At 43.1% G+C, this 24622-nt stretch overlaps 1 protein-coding gene across 1 annotated transcript in view; it reads left to right on the plus strand.

The window, feature by feature from the left end:
- The window catches only part of ADAMTS2 (ADAM metallopeptidase with thrombospondin type 1 motif 2), a 168119-nt gene that overhangs the window by 43992 nt on the left and 99505 nt on the right, over positions 1–24622 (plus strand). The window contains exon 3 of the mRNA XM_048960190.1: positions 17969–18128. Coding sequence (XP_048816147.1) covers positions 17969–18128 — 160 coding nt within the window. The remainder of the gene's footprint in view (positions 1–17968; positions 18129–24622) is intronic.

Consider the following 24622-nt stretch of genomic DNA (forward strand, 5'->3'; position numbering starts at 1 on the left):
TTCCACCATGGGGACATAACTTGTTATTTGCTTCTTTTAGGCCCAAGCTTTTAGAATGAACAAAGAAGAGATCTGAATTTTTGCACTCCCAATAATGAGTTGGGAAAAGTCTGTGCCACACCTGTCGATGATCAGATTTTATCTAAGTAGATTTCTGTTTTGATTTATGTCACAGTAGCAAGAATCAACTGCCTCCAAAACTCCTCAGCTAATGAGAGCGATGCATCTTCACACTTTTGCAAACCTAGAAGCTCATACCATGCTTCTATCACACTAATGTGTAGAAATTGCTTCCATCTTTCTTTTACCTATTATAATGGGCTTTGTTACTGCACCAGATTGTGAATAGAAAATGAAAGGCATCAGACATGTGTACTCCTGCCTAATTGACAACGTGCTGCGTATCGCTTACCTGAGGTCTGCTGGCTGTAGTAGCTCTGGTTGTGGACTTATTATTTTGTGCTGAGGCTGATGACTCTGGTAAGCTGGGAAGTGATGCTGACCTTATGAGGCATCCTATGTCACGTTGCCCCTCTTCCCAGTCTGACTGGCAGGGATGAAATTATCATCATAAATTTAAAACCCATCAAGAACTTCAAGACATCTTTGGTTACCCCAGGTACACCGCAGGTTGCTGGATCAGCAGTGAAAGTGCAGTCTGAGGAAAACACAAAGTAGCAGAACGTGTTCCCATGCCAGGTAGACTTCTTGAAATAGCACTGCCCACAGGGATCGTTTGTCACATTTGAAATGATAGCAGGCAATCTGCTGTGGCCTGTGATGCTTTTCCATCATTCTGTGCACGGCCATGAGCCTCCCATATGGAGCCACCCCGGGGGCTCTGTGCCCTGGCTCGTACCCATGCGACACGCAGCCATTGCGAGGCAGGTGCCTGAGCTGGGCTGCAACAGCAGCTGAGCCATTCTGCTCCATGCACTTTCATGCTTACACTTTTGTGAGATAAAGGCTCCAGTTGCTGCTTATTGGCAGACAGTAATTCTTTCTGATTACCTGATGTTCACCCTACTTGTGTTTTTTGTATTTAGTCCTTGTATTCAGGTTTGTAGCTTGATTGGAAGCTCTCTGTGGGCTGCATACTTACTTAATACCTAACTGTTCAGTCCTGAGCTCCTTCAACAAAAATAAATGGTAATGCTATTTATTCAATATTTATTCTCTCTTTTGCACAGCAACTGAGTCAGAGCAATATAATGGGATCCATTTAACATTTGCTCATTTGCTTTGCAGAACCCTCTTCCTGCTTTTTCTCCATTTATGTAGGTGTTGAATATTGCTCTTAAGTGTAGATCACAATATGTAGGTTTTGACAGAGTAAACATATTCAAATCTGTACAGAAGATTCTTGGTTAATAATAGAGGAGATTAACATAACCTGCTTTAATTTGATGTTTAAATGAGGTGTGTAGGGGAGGCACACTGTGTCTGAAATGCATGCAAAGACAAAAGTATATTTCTTTAATGCATACTTTCTTACAGTTTTGAAAAGCAGATTTACATATTTGTGCATGCGAATATTTAATTAAATTTCAGCTCTTATTAATGAGGTGTACCTAGGAGTCCCTGCTTGTTAATTTTAACCATCTACAAAAGTTGTACAAGTACTGAGCACAGATTTACAGTGTCTTGTTTCCCTTGGCAGAGCACAAGAAGAAATTTAAAAACCAATGGGTGTTTCAGAAGTTTTTCACCTATGAAACACTTTGCAAAATAAGAAAACCCCCATTTTGCACACATCCTCCACTTGTGCTGAGTGTCTTGGTTGCTGGAGAGTCTCGTGCAAGTCAAGATACAAGAATAAGAGTCTCAAAAACCAATTGCTCTCCCTTAAGTTTGTACTTCTTGAGGTTTTGCTTTTGTAACTGGCTCGTTGCTTGGGCACAGGAGCTGAGTCAGCACTGAGCTCTGGCCACACCAGGTGACTTTGCTTTCGGAAATGAAACGTTAGGAGGATTTTTAAGGTGCCATTCAGTTTCCTCTGTAAGACAGAAGCAATAGGAAGGGTGGTGCAGAAGCTGAAGAAATGTTTGTTTCTTAATGGATTCCTTTCCAAGGAAATTAAAAAGGAAGGAAAGGTGAATAGCTGCTGAAAGGAAAGGAAAAATTCTGTTGTCTACTCTGTAACCCCTATTTTCCAAGGTTTGGACTGATTTTATACATCTCTCAGCTAGCTATTTTTTGGCACCAAAATATTGGTTGTGATTTGCATAAGCACGTGTTACTTCAGTAGGTGCTTGCAAGAAAGCTGAAGTCATGCCTGCTTTTTCAAATGGAATTAATTTTAAAGTATTGTGCTAATTTTAAAACATCCCTTTAAACTGTGGAAAAAAAGCAAACTTTTGTTCACTCGTGAGGTGTAAGCTGGGTCTTGGAGAGAATCAAATCAAAAATTGGTTTTCACTTTCTAAGGGATGGAGCTACAATTCCTTTTCCTTTCCACTGAAAAACCGTAACATTTAATAGGAAAAAAACTGTAAGAAAACCTTGTAACACTGTAAGAAAACTTTGAAAAAGATTTGAAGGAAAAGTTTTGATTTCCCCTCTTTTTCTCCTTCTCTTTGCCTAAGGTAAGTACAGCTCATAGAGAAGCAGTTGTGGGGAGCTCAGTTTCATTATCTGTACACCAGTGTTGGAGCCAAAACAAGCTTAGAGATGTAGAAAGCAGTGAGTGGATGAACAAGTTGCTTCATGCTAAAAGCATCTGGTGCAAGACTATGTTAGTATGCTCAGAATCTTGTCCATAGTCATGTTGTCTGTTAAAGCAAAGGCATTCCAGACACATAATATGTTGGGGATCACAAACCTCACTGCAGAACCAAGGGCAGTCTGAGCTCTGGGAGCACACAGGTGTATTTATTATCCCTCTCTTCATAGGCTACTTTCTTCCTTAAGGTAGACCTCAGGGCCAGCTAACCTTGCTTTTACGTCTCCTCCTCTGAAGTAATCCCCGTGGGTCGAAGAATGACATTTCCTCATGGTAACACACAGATTTCTAAATGTGTTTTAGGGCTATTTGGAAATTCTTTAATGAATCAAAGTGTGTTGAAGCACTTCACTTTGGCCCCTCAAACGAGCTGGTGACATGGAGGAGGAAAGGCTAGTACTCCAGAATGGGAGGAAAGCAAGCATCCCATGTGAAGGCTTCACGGGTTATGCCTTTTTAGTATGACCAAGCAGTGACTGGAAATGTTCCTGTAGCTTGAACTTCTTTCAGACATCCATCTGGCTGCTGCTGGGATCAGCTGGAAACATCAACTCATTGTTTTGCTCTCTCTTGTGAGACCCTCTGCTCCAGTTTTCCTCCGGGCACCTTACTGAGGAAGTAAGGAACCTCTCCTGGAGATGCCCTGTATGCCCTCATGTGTGAGGAGGGTCTTCTGTGCAAGCATGATGTGCCCTAGTGACACCTAGATTTTAGAGGACAGGAGGATTGTTCCATTGGTCACTGGTTAAAAACATTCGGAGTACCCACTGTGTTTGTCTGCCAGCATGGGAGAGCAGCTGGCAGGCCAGGGGTTAATTCAGGCTGCATGGTTCAAGAAACTGGCTCTGATCAGTCTGCTGTCACCAGACGAAGTGGCCTCTGGCTTTCCAAGATGAAACAGGTTCCTTCAACATATTATAATTCTGACTGATTGAAGGCTGCTCTAAGTGGTTAAAATACAGCTAAAAATTACAGCACTTATCCCCAGGCTCTTCTACATGAGCTTCCATGTGGGCTCTGTGCTCTCACTCTCCCTACATCCCCTTGGGCTTTTGTGTTTTCCCAAGGTTTGTTTTTCCTGTACATCTGCAGGGAAGCTGGGTGTTCGTGTTTGGTTGCTGTGCTGCCTATGGGGAGATGTTTGCTCCTTGAGTGAGGAGAATGCAAGGTCCCACACCAGTGCGAATGCCCATGGCTGTGCCTGGGCCATGGCTGCTTGGCTTGCAGGGCAGACATCTCTCCTGAGTGCAGATGCAAGAGGAAAAGAACAAAGCAATTGCATTTGTCCATTTGCTAAAGAAAATCTAAGCATTGTGCCATCTGTTCTGCAGCTACGTGAAGCCTGATGAGCTCTTTGGAAAAGGCAGAAAATATGTTCAGAATCTGAGGAAAAGATGGATGTGAAAAAAAGTTCCTGAAAATTGTCAGGTGCTTGGATAACACCAGAACAAACCAAAAATAGCAAAACAAAACAAAAAAGTAAAAAATATGAGAAAGAAAACTGCCTTAATGCAGGGAGTCAAATGCAACACTCAATAGATTTTTCTCTCATGTCATCTCCAGGGCCTTCCATGTGTTTGGTCACTTCTTCGCACAGATCCTGCTCAGGAGAGCATTTAACAGCTTAATAGGTGTGCTGTAAGCCTGAGGGCTGAGGGCTGCACCCAGCAGCGGTGGCCCCGTCCCCACCGACAGAAGCTGGGCCTTGCGGTGAGCTCTGCCCATGCCTGGGCCCAGCGTACCGCCTGCTGCCAAGAGCCCCAGCCATGCACAGCTGGGCGTCGTTTTTCAAAAGCCAGGAAGGAGAACTGCAGACTCTGTGAAAAATGATAAAATCTGGAACTTTTTAAAACAACTTTTATAGCTTTGCGAAATTCCTGCTTCCCCAGAGTCCGGATGAGCCCTGTGCAACTGGAATTGCCTTCAGCTCCTCGTCGCCCTGCAGCCACCAGCGTGGGCTGATGGTGGGGCTGGCGGTGGCACAGGGGCTGTAGGGCAGCAGCAGGCTGGAAGGGAATATTATTCACTGCTGCAACCATTGCAGCAAGGGGATAGAGCGTGTAAGGATGTGCCCGTTCAGAATCCTGAATGCTTTGTAAGCTGAGAACAGCAGTGTGGTTGGAAGTGATTGATGGTGAGAACTGCTTGGAGCGTAAGGTTGTGCTGGTAGGAGAAGGGTTTCTCACGATTCCTGATTTGAAATCTCCTGGTTTGGCCTTTAGGAGATTTGGAGATGACTTCCTATCTCTTCCACAGAGCTCCTGTTCGTCCCCAGGCAAGTCATCCAGTTTTCCTGCACCCCAATTCCCCAGAGAGGGAGCAGGGATTGCTTTCCTCCGGCACGGTGCTGTGAGGCTCTGTTGGGTTTGCAGTTACCATAGAGATGAAGAACTTAAATAGAATTTCAGACCTGTTGAAGGAGAGCTATGAAACCTGATGGTGTTACCAAAAGAACAGCTTGGCTGTGGCCATATTGCGTGGGGCAGCTACAACAGGTTGTAAAACTGTCACAGTAGGTGTAAGCACTGTGAAACCAGGGTCAGTTGGAATACAGACTTGTAAAAACAAAAAACGTACCAATATAAACTCAACCTGTAAATACAAAGTAATATCACTGGTAACAAAAATAAACTGAAAGAGATTTTCTCTGTAGGATCATCTGGGCATTTTAATTTGACAAAGTCTTTTGGTCTGGCGGGAGTCCAAGACCAAGAAGTGCAGACCTGCTTCTGTTCTTTCTGGGGCACCCTGGGGTTTCTGAGGCTCCTCTCTGTTTGTATTATAGGTCTTTAATTTGCTATGAGATGTCAGCTGGAGCAGGAAAAATATGGACTTATTCTGCAATTTGTTGCAGGCAGAGGGAGGCAGGGGAAATTATGCTTTAATTCAATTGATACTCCTCTCCTACTCTTCATTATGAAATGAAGAGAACTTTCAGGAGCTTCTTACTGCACTGTTGTTTTGTTCTGTCTTTCTCATTCATGTTAGGAAAAAAAAAGTCATGCCTTTGGTCTCTCTGCTGAAATAAGAGTGGTTTTAGAGGTCCTGATCATTCCCACTCAACTTATGGGAACATTTCGGTTTGGTTGTATTTGCAGGCATCCTGAATGCAGTGTTTTCAATGCAACTATGCCACTGACTTGTGTAACAGAATAACAATGCCATCTGTCTTGTCTTTTTTTATTCCATCTTCAAACTTCAACCCCCTTCACCCCCCCCCCATTTTTTTCCCTCCAGATGTGCTGGTTTACTTTCTCTGGATAGAGAGAGGAAATTTCACTGAACTTGCAGCAATAGCCATCCACTCCTCCTGTGAGTTGGCAAGAGCTAATTTAAGATTTTATTATAGGATGTGTGGGTTGGTTGAACGCTCCTGCGAAAGCCTTGCAGGGTTTTTTTGGTCAGTGTTAACTTCTATTTGATAGTTTCCTATGCATTCATTCCATGATCTTCCTTTGTCTCTGGGGCTCCTGATGGTGCTGTCTCTAAGCTGTACCATGTAGTTACTGGCTGGTTGAGTGGGAAAAGTCAAGATGCCATTCACTCCCTTCACAGTTTTTCAGAAGTGTTGGAAGCTGACGTCTGTGAACCCCTGTGGCTCTGTGATCACATAGCCATGGTTTTCCTCCAGTGTGCTCATCTGCCTGCACTGCACGTGGGTTGGCTGCATTAGTGATGTGTCAGCAGCAGGGCCTGCATGGACCGTGGCACCATGAGCAGCATTTGGATGCCCCCAGGAAACATAGGGTGGCTATGTTTTGTCCTCTGCTGGGTGCTTGTTGTTGCTCTAGGCAGGACTTAGAGGGAGGACTGCAATAACTGACTGGTGGAGATGATGCAGATGGTCTGGTAATGTCTCTGTAAACTATGTAAACTAATTTTTTGGTTTTTTTTCATTTATAAGGGGAGATAACTGGCTTTTTGGCCTTCTTACTACACAGTTTTCTCTGTTTCAGGCTCCTGGTTCTTGTAACTACATTTGGTCAATCAAGATTGAGAAGTTTGTTAGCATTGTTGGCTCAAAAGCTGCAAATGTTTTTTCTCCCTGCTTAGTAGCCTAAATTAATAATGTCTGTTTAATTATAAAGTAGTTTCATGAGATTTACAGGCAACTTTAAATAACAAAGCCACAATGTTTTATAGATGACACATGGAGTATGGAAAGCACCTCCTCAAGAGCTTCCCTAATATTTTTCAGCTGTAATAGTAATGTCCAAATAAACACAGGCCATTTCTAAGCTCATCAGATTGTGTGGTGGCCCTAACCTAGCTCTGCTGGTGTGAATACATTTGTCCACTGAGATGTGATATACAATTTGATTTCTTGTAGTACTGGCAGATATTCAGACTGATTTATGCCCTGTCTTTACATTTACTTTCCATACTCCTGTTATTTTCAGGGATTGCAGCCCACCTTCTGCTTCCACTCCTGCTGATTTCTCATGTTTCTGCAGTCAGTATCTGGCTGTGATTAGATCCTGTAGGGTTTTGTCTGTATGTGTGAATACTGTACGTTCTGCAGCATAAGTTTAGTGAAGAGTTTATGGTTACTGGAGCCACAGTTTAAGGAATGGGCAGAGGAGATGCTCCTGTTCTTCAGTTCTGACAGTAAAGAAATGTTTTATTGAAGGGAGCGGGAGAGGAAAATGCCAGGAAATGCACTGACATCAAAAAAACCTTAAAAAATGGGAGATTGTCAAGGTAAGGGAAAGATCAGATCATACGAATGGCTGTACTGCACTGGGCCAGTGTCTGTGCAAGCCCTTATCTTGTCTCCAAAACCAGTCAGTGGTGAATGGTTATCTTTGGTTTCTTGGCTTTAGTAGCCTTCTGTGGTGCTTGTTTTGGTAGGCTTATCCTGCTGCAAGAAGTCCCACAGCTGAAGTGTGTGTTGCACAGAGCAGCACCCCACTGTCTGTCAGGCTCATTGGTCTTTGTACCAAAATCGCTCTTGGAGTTTTTCTTAAAAGCTGCCTTTGTATTTCAGTTGCACTCACTCCCCTTGTTCTGAAGCAGGTTTGAGCAAGCTATGACCCAGGCGGTAGCTAGCTTGTTTCATCTGGCAGTTTTTTCAATATGGAGTCCTATAGCCTCTTTATTGTAGATTCCATTTTATAACCTTCTTTAGATCTTTCAGTTTGAAATGAATCTCTCAGCACAACCTTAGATGGGGAGAGTTCCTACAAAGGGGCCTCCTTCAGGTTTTCCAAGGTGAGCACATTTTGAAGAACCTCGTTTCATTTGCTGCTATGGTGCTGACTCTGAGTGCTCCTTTACTTCTTGAAAATCTTGAGATTGGTTTAGATTTCCTGATGAGTTTTCAGCTTCTGATCCGTTTGAGGAAGTTTCTAGGAGAGGGTTTTTATGCTTTTGCGAGTTATTCCTCAGATCCTTCTTTACCTTACCTTACTGTGTTTCTACATTTAATCTGCCAATTTGACCATTCTGATTTTACTGATTTGGGCTCAGCTTCAATTTTTACTTGTATTACTTGAAGGATGCCTGTATACTTCAAATAACCATCCCTTGTTGTGTTGTTTAGCAAAGCCGACATTCATTTGCTCTTTCTGAACTCCTTTGATGGATGGATGGTATATATTTGCTCTGGCCTTTCAAGACTCTCTCTTTAAACAGTTCAAAGGTACCTACAATGAGCCCATTCAATTCTTCTTTAACAAGTTTCTTTACTCTGTTATCCCTTCTGGAAGTGAGAACTGCAGTAGAAATATTGCAGGTGTTATTGTTTTTGCCTCCTCTCATTGAACACAAGCACATTGTGGTCAGTATTTTCAACACCAGTAGTAACAGTTCAGCCACACTTCTTGCACAAAGACTTGGTGTCAGAGCTTCGTAGAGCAGTCAGTGGTGACACCTACAGAGTCATGCTCAGCAGCACTGCCCAGGACAGAATTTGCCAGTCCCCGGGGTGCTGGATTATCTCCCATTACGGTGTGCTTCCTGTCCTCTCCCTGTAACAACTGTAGCTCTGTTGCTATCCTGATCAAGTCGTTGGCAGTATCACGCTATATTGTTGTTTTCCTATTTATACCCAGAACTTGAATCCAGAGGGATGCTGTATGCTTTTTAGTTAAGGTTAATCTGAGTTAATTCTAGGTTCTATTCTCCACCTGCAGGGAGGGGTTTCCATGTGCTTGCCATCCTGCTGTCATTAGTGTCCTCATGCTGTCCTCTTTTCACTGAGCGTTGGGTACGTTCTTTTATCAGCACACATCAGCCTTTACCCTTCTGCATCTTCATCTCCTATTATTTAGTACATTCTTTACAGCCCTTTCAGCATGCAGCACAATAACATCTGAGAAACTGATCTCTCCTGTGCAGACTTTATCCATTCCGGAGTCTTCCCAATGCCTGCTGAGTCCAAACTGTTTCCATTCCCCCTGAACCCATATCTCATGTTCTCAGCTGTGCACTGCCTATCTTACTTGTCCTTTCATGGGGCTGGGAATGCTTAGAGCAGTGCCACAACAAAATTCCTGGTTTCAGCTTGCAGTCTGATATCCAGAACATCTGTCTCAGTGCCCACAAAATGACCAGGAGCACCAAATCCTCCCACTGTTTCCTAAGAGGCCTTCTTACATTCAGATCTCCATATGGATTCATTGCTCTGTTATATGAGCGTGCAAATAAACCCTACCCCTCCACGGGACTTCCACCTGCAGTTTTTTCACTTGTAGCAGCCAGGAGCTTGCTTCAAGCTGTCTCTGGGTGGTCTGTCTGGCATCTGTTTTTGTGGCTGGTGCACGAAGGGAGGGATGGAGAGCCTCCAGCTTCCTTCCAGCCACAGCCAGCTGCCTGAAGCTGCCCTCTGCCTTGCTGGATGGGGATGAAGCAGAGCCCTGGAAGAAGCTGGGTTCCCTTGGCTCACAGAATGAGCTCTCAGAAGAGGTCCAGCTCACGTTCATGATTTTGCATTTCTAAGGACATGTACCCAGCTGCTGCCCAGCTACCTGAGCCCAGTTTGCTCTCAACTGATGCTCTTCTTTTCATACAATTCCTAACCTTAATCCTTAATCTCTAGGTTCTCATGCAATGCAAAGAATGAGCAATATTAATTTGAAGGTTCTTGTGGACAAGTTTTTGAGGTGTTTATTTTTTCTTCTTAAGCTGCACTAGATTGTCCGCAATATTTCAGCTTGAAATTTCTGTTGGAGTTTTTATTTTGTTTCTTTCCCAATATGTCCAAGATTTCCCTCTATCAGCAACCCGTGTTCCTCTGTGCTTTCAGATGCTGGAGAGTTATCATATGCCTCCTTTCCTCTGTCATATAGGCAAATAGCAGACATTAATTTTTTGATTTAATCCTTCTTAATCAGCATGTTCCTCCAGGGATTAATTATTTTAGTTTCTGTACTGAATCTTGCACTTTGTTGACATCTTGTACTGGAAGCGCAGGACTGAACACAGGATAAAATTGAAAGCTCATCTCTCATTAGTTTTCAAGCTCTCATTTGGATAACTGCTTTTCAGGTTAATCTCTTCAATGTGGAGCATGAGCAGGAAGGTTAAATGAGCCTGTCTGTGGGATGCAGAAAGGAATACAAGTCCCTGCTATTGTAAACTCTTTGGAGCTTTTGTTTTCCTTCACCCTCATAGGCATCACTTTAAGAAAAAATCACATTTAGCAGGCGGAGGCTGTCTGATTCCTAAGCCATGAGGAGCTGCAGAGGCCACCCCATGGCCGGATTTGGGCTGTGGGGCACAGCAGAGCCAATAGGATGTGCAAGCTCTCTCCTCACTGTAGTTTTATACTTGTGAGGGATCCGGCCTTCATTGCACTGGTTGACATCAGAAGTTGGGGTCCAGGGAGCGCTGGGTCTCTCAAGGTGCACATCTTCACAGGACACGATGGGGGGTAGATCTTCCTTGCCATGCCCTCTCTGGAGAGAGCAGAGCAGAGGTAGAGGAGGTCGGGGTGGCCCTGCTTCAGCAGCGAGCTGCCCTGGAGTCGGCATTCAGCAGCTTGTTGGGAATATGAAATGATGCTGCAGGGACATCTTCTACAGGGAAGAGTCAGGATATTTATAAGCATTAAAGTAATCTTATTTTAAATGCGATGTTTCTGCTCAAATGAATTACATGTATACATTTTGAAGTATATGTATATATACAAATACAGTAAATATATATTTAAATACAGTAAATCCTTTCCCTCCAGTGTTTGGTCTTTTATCTTGTTTACTTATTGCAAAGGCTTAGACTCTGTTTCCCACCCACTGATGGACCCGATCCAGCCCTGCTGCATTCTGGATGGTGTCTGTTTTTGGGAGGCTGCAGTGAGGCTCTGGTGAAAGTCTTTGGCCTGTCTCACACAGAAGGTCAGACTAAACTGCTTGAATATTTATGAACCCATTTATGAATCCTGGCCTTGAGATTTATGGATGTGACACCCACTGGCTTCAGTGTGGGGTGATTTGTGCCTTAAGGAAATGTATTTTTGAACAGAAACTTGTGTAGCAGCCACCCCATTTTGTGAGAATTTGAGTTGAAGAGCTCTCCAGTTGGATTGGTTTTGTTTTCCTGCCGAATAGCAATCCGTTTTTATTGCTGAGGGTAGAACTCAAGTGCATGTTTTGTCAGAGTGACCTCAGAAATGCTTTATTTCAAATGGTTCCTTGTGTTGAAGTGGAAAAGTTAATCCTTTTGGATTTTGCTGTTAGCAAATTCATGGACTCAATATTCACGCTTTTCCCCTCCGAAAGATTAAAATTGAGAAACTCTGTTGCAGGGAACCTCACTTACTATTCCCTGCTTGCAACAGCAGCAATCAAGTTTACAATCCCCTGAGTCAGCACGATCTGCCGCATTTATCATTTTCATCCTTAACAGCTATTTAATAACTCACCTCTTTCTCGTTTGGAAATACACGTACCTGGGGACCTCAGACCTACAGTCTTTTCCAAAATGCTCTTGCTGGAACATTATTTTAGCTAAAAAACTGCTGGTCTCTGTTTAAAAAAAAAAGCAAAAAAAAGAGAAAAGCTCCAGAATTGTACCAGGCCCGGCAGCTTGGCTCTTTGGAGATGTTGGTCCTGGAAGCATCAGAAAGGTTGAGCCAAAACCTGCCAAAGGAGCAGTGCTGTGTCACCGCACAGCTGCAGGATCCTGCTGGGCTTCTCTCCGCTCCTGAGGCTCTGTTGCATTTCTGCAGGCTGTATCTGCTTCAGATGCTCTCTTTGCATAAAGCCACGTTTCCCTGTGGTTAAACTTTGGAAACGCAGCCTTCCTCCCTGGTGCCAGGATTCAGAGGGGAGCAGCGGGCAGTGCAGCGGCAGATGCTGTGAGGCAGAGGCACAGGCTGTCCCATGGCTGCATCTCTTCAAAAACCACAAATCCCCCCTTTAAAAGCTCAAAATGAGTTATGGCATTCATATGCAAGGTTTGAGTCCAGATTCTCATCTACTATAAACTAATGCATGTCTGTTAGCATCGGGTTATATTGGCTGCAAATTTGTCTCACTGCTGCTATTAATCACACCTGCAGTAGTTGGGACTGAGCTGGGCTCCACGGACAAAACTTTATTTTCAGTAGCAGTGGAAGCATACAGACACATATTTCTGTATTTCTATCTTCCTTATGCCCCTATGTTCCCCCTTGTGCTACAAGGACTGTGAGAAAGCAGACTGTCATGAAAGCACTCAGTATAAATGGCTCTTCTGCGTGCTGCTTTTCATTAGTAGGTCCCAAATGCATTAAAAATGTGACCTTAACTCCATTCTGCAGAGGATGAATAGGGACACTAAGAAACATGCAGCTTTCATACAGCTCTGCTTCTTTATCAAGCTATCTATGCAACTCCTTTTTGTATACATAATTATTCTGAGGAAATGTGGAAAATAAAGCAACTTAATCACAAGTTGACTTGGAAATAAAAGCTGAAAAATAGTCCTTCTAGGGTGACAGCAAGAAAAACATGTTCAATTACATCTTTTTCTCTTTTTGCCTTTCTACGTCCTGCCTGGAACTGAACAAATCAGTGTGGTGTAGGAGAGCAGCAGCACACAGCACTGCGAGGGGCAGCATCTTCCAAGGGTTTGGTGCAACTCCTTCAGAGCAAAGTGCAGTGCTTCAGTAAGTCAAGGCATATCCTCAAAGCATCCAATGTAAACATGACATAAGGTTCTTTTGTAATTACTGTCTACATAAATGAACCTAAATAGAAACAAAACGCCAAGCGTGCCTGCTCCTACATCAACATACTTCATGATTGAGAATAAATAAATTGCAGAACTGGAAATGTTGAGAAATCCCATACGGGATGGAATGAGTTTGGAAGGTCTGTGCTGTGTCCTTGGTTATACCCAGGCTTCCTCGGTGATCTCGCTTCGGTCATCTGAGATCTTTATGTGTCAGGTCCATTGTAATGCAATTGAACGAACCACATTTCTGCTCTTCAGTGCTGGGTGGACACATCTGTTACTGTTTGGAAAAAGCCCATTCCTGCAGCTCAAAGACCCAGAGAAGGATCATAAATAAGAAGAACACATTCAATTTGCTTTCAGATTCTCTGCTGAAAGTGCCATATTAGTTCCAATTTTAGTCAAATGTAAAGCAATGAAGTATATTTGGAGCACAGACACATTGATATAGAAGTGGAATAAGTCCCTGTCTGATCTGTTGTCCTGCAAATATAAATATTTTCTCTTTTGAGTCATTTACAGAATGTTTTCTGGCAACTGTACAGTGAAATGCAAATCTCCTGTCCCTGCTTCTCTGAGAATCGATTGCTGGGAGGATACCATACTGCAAATTCCCCTCTGGAGGATTCACTGACATCATAGGGAGTGGAGGCTGCTAACCAAGCACTCAGCTTAACGGTCAGATAGCCCAAACCTCCCTTTGGTGTCAAGGAGGATTCCATGAAGTTCAGGGCTGTATTTAGGATTTGGCTTTGCACAGGTAGAACCAAATTCTGCCTTATGTGGCAATTACTTTTTCAGAATCAAATACTCCCCCCAAAAAACCCAGAACTCTCTATTTACAGAAAAACGTTTTCTATGAAACACTCTGGTTTTGTAGGTTGTAGATTTAATTAAATAAGCACACATTTAGATTTTGTAAAAATTATTATTAATTTCAGGTTTGCTCACATTTAATTTTAGCTTCATATCTGTATCACACGCCTGGAGATTGGGAAGTAAATCTGCCTTTATATGGCAATGAGAAACTTTGTAAAGCAGTACTAATGAGGAAGAAAATGAACATTAATTAAACTTGCGGTTACAGGATAGGCTGAAGCTCTGGAGTCTGAAGCAGCAGTTAGATGGGTTGCTTCATTACAGCCTAGAACAGGAGCTGTGATGGGAATGGGAATGAGGAGACAATTAAGTTGCTCACTGAGTGCACATTTAATTAGCCACAGGAGGTAAAGCTCTAAAACTTGGGATTTTCTGTAGATCCTAAATATGCCAGGCAGTTTTTCTATCAAATTACACTTTTAGAGAATGCCTTTAGAAATGTGAGTGGGGTCGGGGTGTTGAGGAGGTGAGGTCTGCTCCAACACAGAGCTTTGCATGGAGAGCTGCTGGGAGGCCTGGCTGCGGGGATGGGGCAGCAGGTCCTGTGGGGAGGGGTGGCCTTGTCCTGTGTAGCTGGGCAGGTAGGGAAGAGCCCCTGCCATCCTCACGCTTATGGGTGTCTGTAGATCCTCTGGTCCTTGAAAGCCTGGCAGGTCTTCAGTGGCACAGGAGCTCTATTGCCCCCCAAAGAGATTAGTGCAGCCCTAATGCCAGCCCTGTGTCGCTATGAACCCATTTGTGGCTTATCAATATAATCTTTGTCTTAATTAGACAGGGCAGTCACTCTGCCATCCTTATGGGTTTTTTCCTGAGTGGCTTTCACTTCCAAATAACTGCCTTGCTAACCTTAGCAGAGGTTTTGATTCTTTGAACTGCAGTTTCCTTTTGATTAAGTGTCTTCTGCCTTTAATGCATATTAATGAGTGCTAAGCAGTGCCTGACTAGAGTAATTTGCTGCTGGGTTCTGGGAACCCTTGGATGGAAGGCCTGGGGATGTCCTGCTTTGGGAAATAGTGGGATTTTATGGGCTCTTTGCTACAGTTCATTGTGTTCCAAAGACAAATGCATTTTCAATTAATTTGTATTTTTATTAGTCACAGGACACAGTCACAGCTGCCATCATTATTTTGCAATATTCTCACACTCACTTTAGTTTGAACTTAGAAGCTCCAGAAGATGAGGATGTAAAGGCTTGGTGGGACAGAGGCTGGGCCCTTCTCCTGGCTGTGTAACACAGCATCTGCGTGGCTGTGAGGGGACACCATGGGCATGTTCCTGAGCCTGCATGAGCAGCACTGCCAGGATGGGCAATGGGCATTACAGGCCAGGGCAGTGCTGGTAGCAGTTCCTTGCAAGCTTCTGGGAGCTGTTCTGCCCAGAACTTGAAGAGACTGAGAACTGAAAGGCTTAATTCTGTTTGTACATTGCCTGGAGTAAATGGAGGATAACCCAAGATTGTTCTCAAGTCTTCTTAGTCTAGCCAGTGTTGAAAGGAAGGCACAAATTTGCTCAAACTATGCAACACCTGGTGCCTGCAAGCAATCGCAGCTTCCTGGTGGCTTTTTTTGAGATGTTCTGAGTTTTATCAGAACAAAATCGCGAGGCAATTCATCCTGAGCTTTTCAAATTCAAAGCACTTGGCAAAAAACATCAGTCAGCCTTTTGAATTATCCTACAAGACTGTTGTTATGGTAGTTAAGAAGTAGAGAAATGAACAACGAAGAGGTTAAACCTCTCACTTGAACTGGCAAGGAATTGCGTGCTGGAGAAATGCAGGAGTACCATGTGAATGGGCCTTGTATAATTGTGGGTATGTTCTTAGGCAGATGGCTTGAACTTTGGATTGCTGTGGGAACTCTGCCTTGCAGTCTCAATGAATTTTCTTCTTAAACTCTTAAATAAAGCCATATTTTCTTACTTAATTCAACTTAAGACACAAAAATAAATTGGCTAATTGAAAAACTGTGTAGAATCTATAGAAAAATATATAATTCTTTTACGATCCAAATATACACAATTATAAAAGTTGTTCTTCTAAAACCAGCAGTAGATCAGATCTGACAGAAGTTGTCTGCCTGGTAATTTCCATGGAAGGTTTGAACTCCAGGCTCTCATTGGCACATCCCTCTGCACGTCCTGCAGGTATGGACTGCATTTTAAACAATGCATGAACAATTAAGAATTGGCATTAGCTGCTGAGGTTTAATAATAGGTTTAAAAAGTCCAGAAATATGTAGAAACATGTTTGCAACAATGCATCTGACTTGCTAAAAGCAAAATCCTGTTCTTTCATTGGATGTCCATGTGTTTCTCCTGGGCATGTGTATGGCACGTGCGTTGTATGCTGTGCAGGTGAGCGTGCAAATGCCTGTTCCTTCTTCATCCTTAGTTGTGTATTTCTCATTAAAAGACTTCAGCATTGCTGGATATAATATCCAATATCAGAAGAAATGTGGGCATATATACACGTAAAATAAGTATTAAAAGGAGAATGAAGGGTAATTCGGTTCTGAAGTTGTCATGTACTCCTCAAAACACTCCAGAATATCAGTGGCTGTCTCTCTGGGTTGAGCACTTGCTTGTTTTAGCTGCCTTCAGCTGCTGAGCCCGTCTCACCTTTTCTGTGCCTGATGTAGAATCTAAATTAGATAAGAAGAACCAGGACAGGATTTCAAATTCAGTTTCCTCTCTTACAGGCAGGATGGCACTGGTTTAAATTGCTTCGATATAATTTTGCTTCTTTAATCCTTCCTCTTCAATCTGTTTCTGTATACATTACATACATGAAATCTGGGACTGGAAATCTTGCCTAATGTGAGTTAAGACATGACAAATGAACCTGACATTTTTCCAAGGAGTGAACCGAAGAACAGACTGTATTTATAGTGGTAGAAATGCAGTTTGCTGCTTGTAGAAGGAAAAATATGAGTTGTATGAGAACTTTACTGCTGGGATATGGTAAGGGTGTTTTAGATGATGCTTGTTTCAAGTGAGAGTTTGAGGCAGGCAAACTGCTTCTCCTGGAAGCCTGAGGTTGAGTTTCTCCCAGCAGGGCTGGGGGTCCCAGATGCACAGGTCCTGAGAACTGTCATCACATCCAGAAGCTCCCAGTCCAGTCCTGTCAGTTGGGTGTCCTCAGTGGGCAGAGTGGCAGGAGTGTGATGAGGAGGGAGGTTCTTCTGAAGGTCATTTTGGCTTTCTCTCTTTAACAGTTTAAAGTTATTCCACATGAACAGTAAGGCTTTCAATTTACACGGTAACTTTTTGCCACCTGAAGTTCTCAAAAACAGATTTGGAAATATATGCAGAAAAATGGACTGAAGCCAACCAGCTCTGCAGGGAACTGCTGCCCAATGTATCCTGTGCCCTTGGGCAGGGCTGCATGTGGGAGACACGTGTGGAACACCGCAGTGCCCAGTTCTTCCACCTGCATGAAAACAACAGAAATACCTCTTCAAGGTGTTCAGGCTCTGTGGTGGTTTCCCTGCCGTGCTCCGTGCTGAGGATCATTGGGATGATGTTCCTCTGAGATGCTCTGCAGCAGTGTAAATGTCTCAGTTTTCCATACCAGGGCAGCCGTTCCAGGCTGAATAAGTTTTTCTCTCTTAGCAGAAGTGCTGCTGGCACCTTTCTCAAAAGGAGCTATGGCTAATTCTTGAAAGAGTTCTTTTATTTCTCTTTTTTGTCAGTGCAATGCTTTGTGTCAAAGGGAAAATAATCTCTGCGCTTATTTGCCTGCATGTAATCTGTAGCACTTCCGTTCTGAACAGAAAGGCTGACTACAGTTTTTGGCTGTGGAACTGCCCATCAGGACCAGCTTACAGCACTGACCCCATCCTCTGTTTAGCAGATAGGAGGCACTGGAGCAGTCTGTGGCTGACAGATAGCCAAGGTCATATTAACTTGCATTGTAGCTGGTTTCTAATTGAGATGGTATTTCCTAGACAGGTTCTCAGACCTGTGCTTCGCTCATCTGGTTTAAGGAGAAATCCCTTTGGTTCAGGGTTTTACCTTTTGTCCTTTCTTGTCAAGTCGGAGAAATGGAACTTCATTTTGCTCTAATAAGGAATTCACCTGGCTTCCTCTCTGCATCCTAATTGCTCTCTAGAGGACACTAATGTGTGCTTAAGCATACTGTAACTATTTACTCACAGTGTCAGCTGGGTGTGCAGTAACACAAAATGTTCGATCTCTGCCCTGTTCCTCCAGGCTGGCATGATTCGCACGGACAAGGACGAGTTCTTCATTGAACCTCTGGAGAAGGGGACTCGTGAGGAGGAGGAGGAAGGAGGCAGAACACACGTGGTCTATCGCAGAGCAGCTGCCAAGAAGCAGCTTCCAATTGAGGACGCAGATACCCTGTACAAAGGTAAGGCAGAAATGTTAATACTGGCTGACATATAAAGTGTAACTAAAGGGACGTGCCAAGGTGGCTTGCGGACTGTTTTTGCTATCCTCAAAGTGGTGTTATTCCTTTGTAGGCAAAAAGGTAGGGAAGCAGTTCAGAAATTTATCTGGGATAAGCAAGCTCTGTAGCAGCCAAAACTATCTCCAGGTTGATGGAGCTTTGTATGCTTTAAGGAGCTTTCTTGGCTCTAGACACAGCATGAAGTCATTGTGCCAGCTAAGTCCCTGTGGCAGAGCAGAAGAAGGGGATGGTGAACAGAGCAGCATTGCACGAGTGCTCCATCTGCTCAGACAGGTAGCAGTGCTGCCTTTGCAAAGGCTGTGTTGCAAAGCTGCAGCAGGGACCCCAGTGCTGAACATGATACATGGGCTTCTTGTGGTCAGTGACTTCACTGGGCTAAATTTATTCCCAGTGGTGAAATAATGGTATCTTCTGATATGAACACAATTTATTTATGGTTCTGATTTATTGGGATTTATTTATGGATTTATTTATGCTTCTGATTGTGGAATTTAACATAACATGTATGGAGTAGACAGCAGTAGTGTGGAGAGAATATTAAGTCACAGCTTGAACCAGTGATTGAGCACCTGGTGGGAAGGCAAGGCCAGCCCAGGCGATTGCATACACCTGAGTGACCAGAAGGGGAGGAACCAGGATCCACCCTTTCCCAGACCTCATTTAAGGGTTAGCAGTGGATGCAGGGGGGTTTTGTTGGAGATTCCTGTGTGCCTGTGGCCTTCTGAAGGTAAGCAGCTTTTTTTTTTTTTTTTTTCTCCCCAATTTATTTTTGTGCCTTCTGTTCTTTCATCCAAGCAGACCCTTACTCTACATAGCTTAAGATCATGCTACCCTGCCATTTTGCTGTGCTTTCCATTGTGTTGTGAGTAAAAAGATCTAAGCATGAGCAATCTTTCTATGCAGTATTTTCTGTTTCTTTTTAGATAGTTCCTCTTTTGGTGAATAAGTAATGGATGCAAACCTTGTAAGTGGATGTTATGACAACTGGCTTTAACACCAAAATTAACTGGGTTGTTTGACAGGAAACAAAAAGCTGTGTGTATTTTCGCTCCAAATGCGTGCACTGAGCAGCAGAGTTATTTGCTGCTGCACCCTAGAATCATCCTATTGCAGCATGTTTTAGGTATAATGCAAAGTGTTAGACTTTCCTCTGTAGTAATATTCTGGGTGATCCATCTCTCTCTTGAATGCGCTTTCAAAAGATAGATGTTGTAACATGCTATCAAAGCTCTGCAGTGCTCTTGCATGTATTAATCTCCCCAAGCCCCATGGAGGAACAGTCATGGAGATTAGGCAATGAAATTGGAGTTGTAGAATTGTGTTGGAGGGGACTCTTAAAGGCCAACTGCCCTGCAACAAACAGGGGCATCTGTGTTAGGGTAATAGTGTAATTGTGTACACAATAGTGTAAACTTCTCAATATCCAAGTTAATCTGAAGGAGAAAAAAAGAAGCAAACAATTGTAACCATCTGACTTTATTCCAGTTTGGCCACCAGAATGACCAGAATGAATGTTGTGACCAAAACCAGTGCTGTGCTGGGTTCTTCTGATTGCCTCTGTGCTCATTTTGGAGCAGAGCTGGGGGTGCCAGGCCTGAGAGCCACAATCATATGGTGGAAGTTGCTCTGTTTGTAGGTTTTTATAAAATTATTGCAGTGTTGGAAAATATCAGGCAGTCACAGTATTTCCTCTTAAACAAAGGACTTGATGTTATTCACACCTTATGGCAGTGTTTTTGTTTTCGGATGGTAAATATTCCTCAGCAGTAGGAGTCTGGTACACAGCGAAGTGTAAATTGTAGATCAGCTTCAGTTACTGGCATGCAAGAGAAAGGCTCTTCTGACAGCTGTGTCTGAAAGCCTCTGCAGATCACAGCTTTTGGTGGGGCTGCACACGGACTGCCAGGTGGGACTGATGGCAAAGCTGTGCGGCAGGGCGGTGTGTGATGCTGGCAGCCTTCTGCTGCTCGGCCTCCTTAGGGCCTCACCACGCTGTGTGCCTGCATGGCCTGGAGTTTGTAAGCTCTGGTGCAAAGGCATGAAATAGTAATAGCTGTCAGCCAGCACTGTGGAATTACAAAGCAAAGGTGTGGCTGAACTCCCACAAGCAAAGCTGAGCTGTAGCACTGACTGTGTCTGGAACAGCAGGTGTCTGTGCTAGGTAGGAACTGTCGTGTTTCTCTTATTTTACATTTTAGAATAAGGAATCAAATGCAGAGAGTAATAATCTGCCCTCCACCTGTCCTCTTGATTTGTAAAATTGATAAAGATTAGTTTTTCTGTTTGGAAAAACAGAATGCGACCACAAATTACTGCACTTGTTTTGGCACCATGGGATTCTCTCTGCCTTTAACAACAAAAGAAAATGAACAGCTACTCTGAAACTGCTCTTCTCCTGTACTCTTATTAAACCTGACTTTTCACTCCTAACTTGCCATGGGCAACAGTCTTAGAAAGGACGTGTTTTTCAGGGAAAAAAATATTTTTATTTTCTAGTTTGTCTTTCTGCAGAATGCATCTAGTTTTGTTGAATGAGTGCCAGAATACTTAGTGTGGGGTATTGGTAAGCACGTGTCTCCAAAACACTCGGAGCGAATCAATGGGCTGCTTTTAAGAAATCACTTTCAGCATGCTCCTTCTATTTAATAAAGAAATAGTAAGTAAATAAGAGATGGAAAAAAATAAAAGAACGTTTAACCCATTTAGCCAAGAGCTCTCCTCCTCTTCCATCATCCCTGGAGACATTGACGTAGTTGCCAAGTCCCATGAATTTACATGTGATGAATTGTAATGGTTGGACTATTTTTAAAGATCAGCCTCCAGGAATCATATAAATATGGAATGAGGTTTTTTTCCCGCTAGTGGAGCTTCTGTCTCTTAACTGTTGATAAAAACTTGGTTTTCTATCTAAATATCTTGAAATGGAGAACATCACAGTATATAATCCACAATTTTGAAGGTAACATCTTTCAAAATCCTGGGAGATTTGGGAGAGGGTTCACAGTTACGATTTTTGAGTGTTTGGGTTTAGAAAGATAGATATGAGCTGCTTGTAAATGCTTCAATCTCTCCCACTCTTTGTTCCAGGTAAACATTTGCTTTGGCAGCCTGAATCATTGCATTTTGACTGGTGTAGGACTACGTGGTCTTAGTGAGAATTACAACATAAAGGGAACATTTCTACCTGTTCTGCCTCTGTAAACAATACAGTTTGTGAATGTATTGGAGAAACCCAAGCCTTGTGTTTTAGGCAACTAAAACTAAGGAATTATGCCATAAAAGTCCATGTGAGCTCACTACGGCTGTCTCAGTTGGGCTAATTCTTCTGGAAAGACACGTTATCGTGCCTGGTTGATGTATGGCAGGTATGGTAGAAATAAACCCAGCTTTGACTAGCAAGTATGTTTCTGCTGTTTGCATGCGTCTGATAGGTTATTTTCCTCTAGATAAAAATAGTCAGCTGAAAATCTTAGCATTTCCAGTTGAATTCCTTCTTAAATAGGTGAGAAATTTTGCCTGATAGCAGTAAGGTTGCCTACACAATAGAATTAAAATTAAACAGGCAAACTTGAGGAGGATTGTTTTTGTTTCTTGAAGCTGCGGTTTTTTTAACTGGAAATGTTCTTTAGGTGTTAAGTGAAGAGAGATGGAATCAATGGTTTTGATGAGGTCTTGATTTATTTTTCTGGCTCTAAAGATCTGAGTATCAGCCTTCTAAATCCTATCCACAGCTAAATCACTTTTTATGTTGATCAACTGAGAGGCAATGATTATATGAAAACTTCCTTAAGGTCTGCATTCTTTCTCAAAATTGTTGTTTAAGTACATTATTTTGAGTTTTACTGTATTGCTTGACTGCTGGGAAACAGGAACTCATTTCAGTTGACATTTTTATTTACTGTGTAGATGAAGGATGACTTTGACAGCAAAGAGCTGTTTATTACTGAAGAAGACAAGGTAACTCTCTAGATGTTCTCGAGGCAGGGAGATTGTTCTTTCTTTAACTGCAAATGAAATCCCTTGGAATGGTGAAGTCCAACCTGACAGAAGTCCCAACAAGAATGCCCTCCAGGCTGACAGGCTGGGCAGACTTGCACATCTCCTGGTGGATCCAGCTCCTTTCACAGCAGTGCTTGGCTTTGCCTGAGGTCAGATCCTCAGGGAGGTAGGACTTGGTGCTGAAAGATGTGATCATTTTATTTGACCCTGTGGAGCACTTCCTGGGGCAAAAACGTCTTGCTTTTCTTTAAATGTCAACCACTGTTATCTATTTTAAGTTCAGGGTGGTTAACACCCCTCCAGATATAAGTGTATGCCAGTCAGGTAAAAGGAAAGAAATGTTGGTTGCTCCTGTTGAAGAAAAGCACTGTCTCCCTCCTTTCTGTATAATATCTGTACATTCGTAGAGCAGAGCTTCTCCTCAGCCACATTACTGACACCTCCTGCCTCTCTGTGGCTGAGAGGGGCCAAATAAAGCCTTTCTTCTTTCTCACACTGATGGGACATTGGGGAGTCCGGAGGGCTTGAGGGCCAGTCCAGCAGTGTCAGTGTAAGCTGGGATAACCACACACTAGAAGCTGTTTGAGGGGTGAGGGAGGGAAGATAAAGTTTAAGAAACAAACAACACAGTAAAGTTGTAAAAGCTCAGTTGCCAGAGCTTTGCAGGTTTTAAAGATGATGTTTCAGATGAGGACTGCTCCATCATAGTCCATCAAACTGCCAATGTCATTGATTTACTAATGTATTTAAATTACTCTTTAGAAACCAACGTGAGTCTGTTGCACATTTCTGCTGGGCTGCCTGCAGCAGCACTCAGACCGGCTGTGGGCTGGCTGGGTGCCATTCTAATTTACAGAAACTTTTCTGGTTACCTTTGCAGAGGAACCGTTCCTTCAGCACACCAAAGTTTCTCCCGATTCAATCGATATTTCCTCTCAGAGTGTACTCCTGCTGATTAATTGCTGTTCCTTATTTTGTAGTCAGTAAGGCACTGATGACAGTATTTTTTTTCTCCTTCCTACATCATCTGTGCATGATAAATACATCTGTCTCTCTTCTGCCTCGGGTTTTCTCTGAATTGCACATTGCGGATTCATGGGGCTTTTCTGGGAAGAGAAAGATCAAGAATTTAGTTGTGCTTCAGGTCTTGAATAAGTAGTGAGGTTATGCACTTCAGAAAGAGAAGTCCCAGAGGGTTCTCAGGCCATTGGATGTCACCCTTCCCAACCACAGATGTGGCTGATGAAGCAGTTTTTTGCTAGGACAGGCAAATAAGGCACTTACGTGAAACTCTTGGGTAAGTCTGAAGATTCATTTTTCATAAACATGCAATAAATCATCTGGGATGATTACTTGAATGCTAATGAGCAGTACATTTTTACATGCTTGGCATGTACTAGAGGGAATAGACTTTTTTCCCGGAGTTAATGGAACTTTCTCCCATAGATTCATGGATTACCCCATAGTGGATTTGCACTGTACCCATCCTGTCCTCCCAATCCGTTCTAGGCAGCTGTTCTTTTGGCTGGGAATAAACATGTAATGGGATCATTGAACAGAATGCTTTTTAAAAAGATTTAGTTATTTTCTGAACATTATTTGAATCTTTCTCAGAGATGAGTGATTTTTCTTGTTTTTTTTCTCTAGGGGCAGAAGGGAAGTGTTTGTGTAATGGGAGGCGCATGGTGATACTGTATGCATATCAGGGCTGCCATAAAACTGTTGGCTGCTTTTACAGTGGGCTTTTTTAAAATTTTTGAGTGTTTTGGAAACTGTGTTGTGGCTTCAAACGGTCTTTGCTGTCAATTAAAACAACCCCCCAACACTTATTTTTCCAGATGCTAAAAATCACTTTCCAAAGTTGGACGTGCTTTGTCATCAAATGCTGTGGTTGCTGCAGCACTGTTTACTTTCAGCAGGTACAGAATCCTGCTGTGCACAGGTGAAGGTGGTGGGGCAGCACAGCCACGTGCAGAGCGTGGAGCTGCTCAGGGATGCTGCATGCGATGGGGGATGCAGAGGGGCCGGAGCAGAGCGCTGCCATGTGCTGCTGGCTCCAATGTGGTTTCCTGGCCCCTCTTCAATGCACTCAACAAAACCACAGTCATTCCTTTAATAAATGGCTTCTAAACAAGGAGTACAGGAACATAATGATACTATATTAAGGACTTCCATTTCTATATTCATCCCTTCCCATCCTCGTTAGACAACTGGAGATGCATGCAGACTTCGAGGAAGCATTTACGTGCATGCTTAGCTGCAAGCAGGTACTGAAGTCAAACTGAAGTCAAACTGACTTCAGTAGCATTTGTATCCACATGTCTGTTAGGCCAAATGTTTTCTGGTTGGAGGTGGGTTCATCCTTTACTGATAAAAACTTGTTGCTGATGCTTTCTACTTCTGATCAATGATTCTGATAATTAAATGTGTTTGAC

The sequence above is a fragment of the Lagopus muta genome, chromosome 14, assembly GCF_023343835.1.
Source record: "Lagopus muta isolate bLagMut1 chromosome 14, bLagMut1 primary, whole genome shotgun sequence".
NCBI classification, from domain to species: Eukaryota; Metazoa; Chordata; class Aves; order Galliformes; family Phasianidae; genus Lagopus; species Lagopus muta.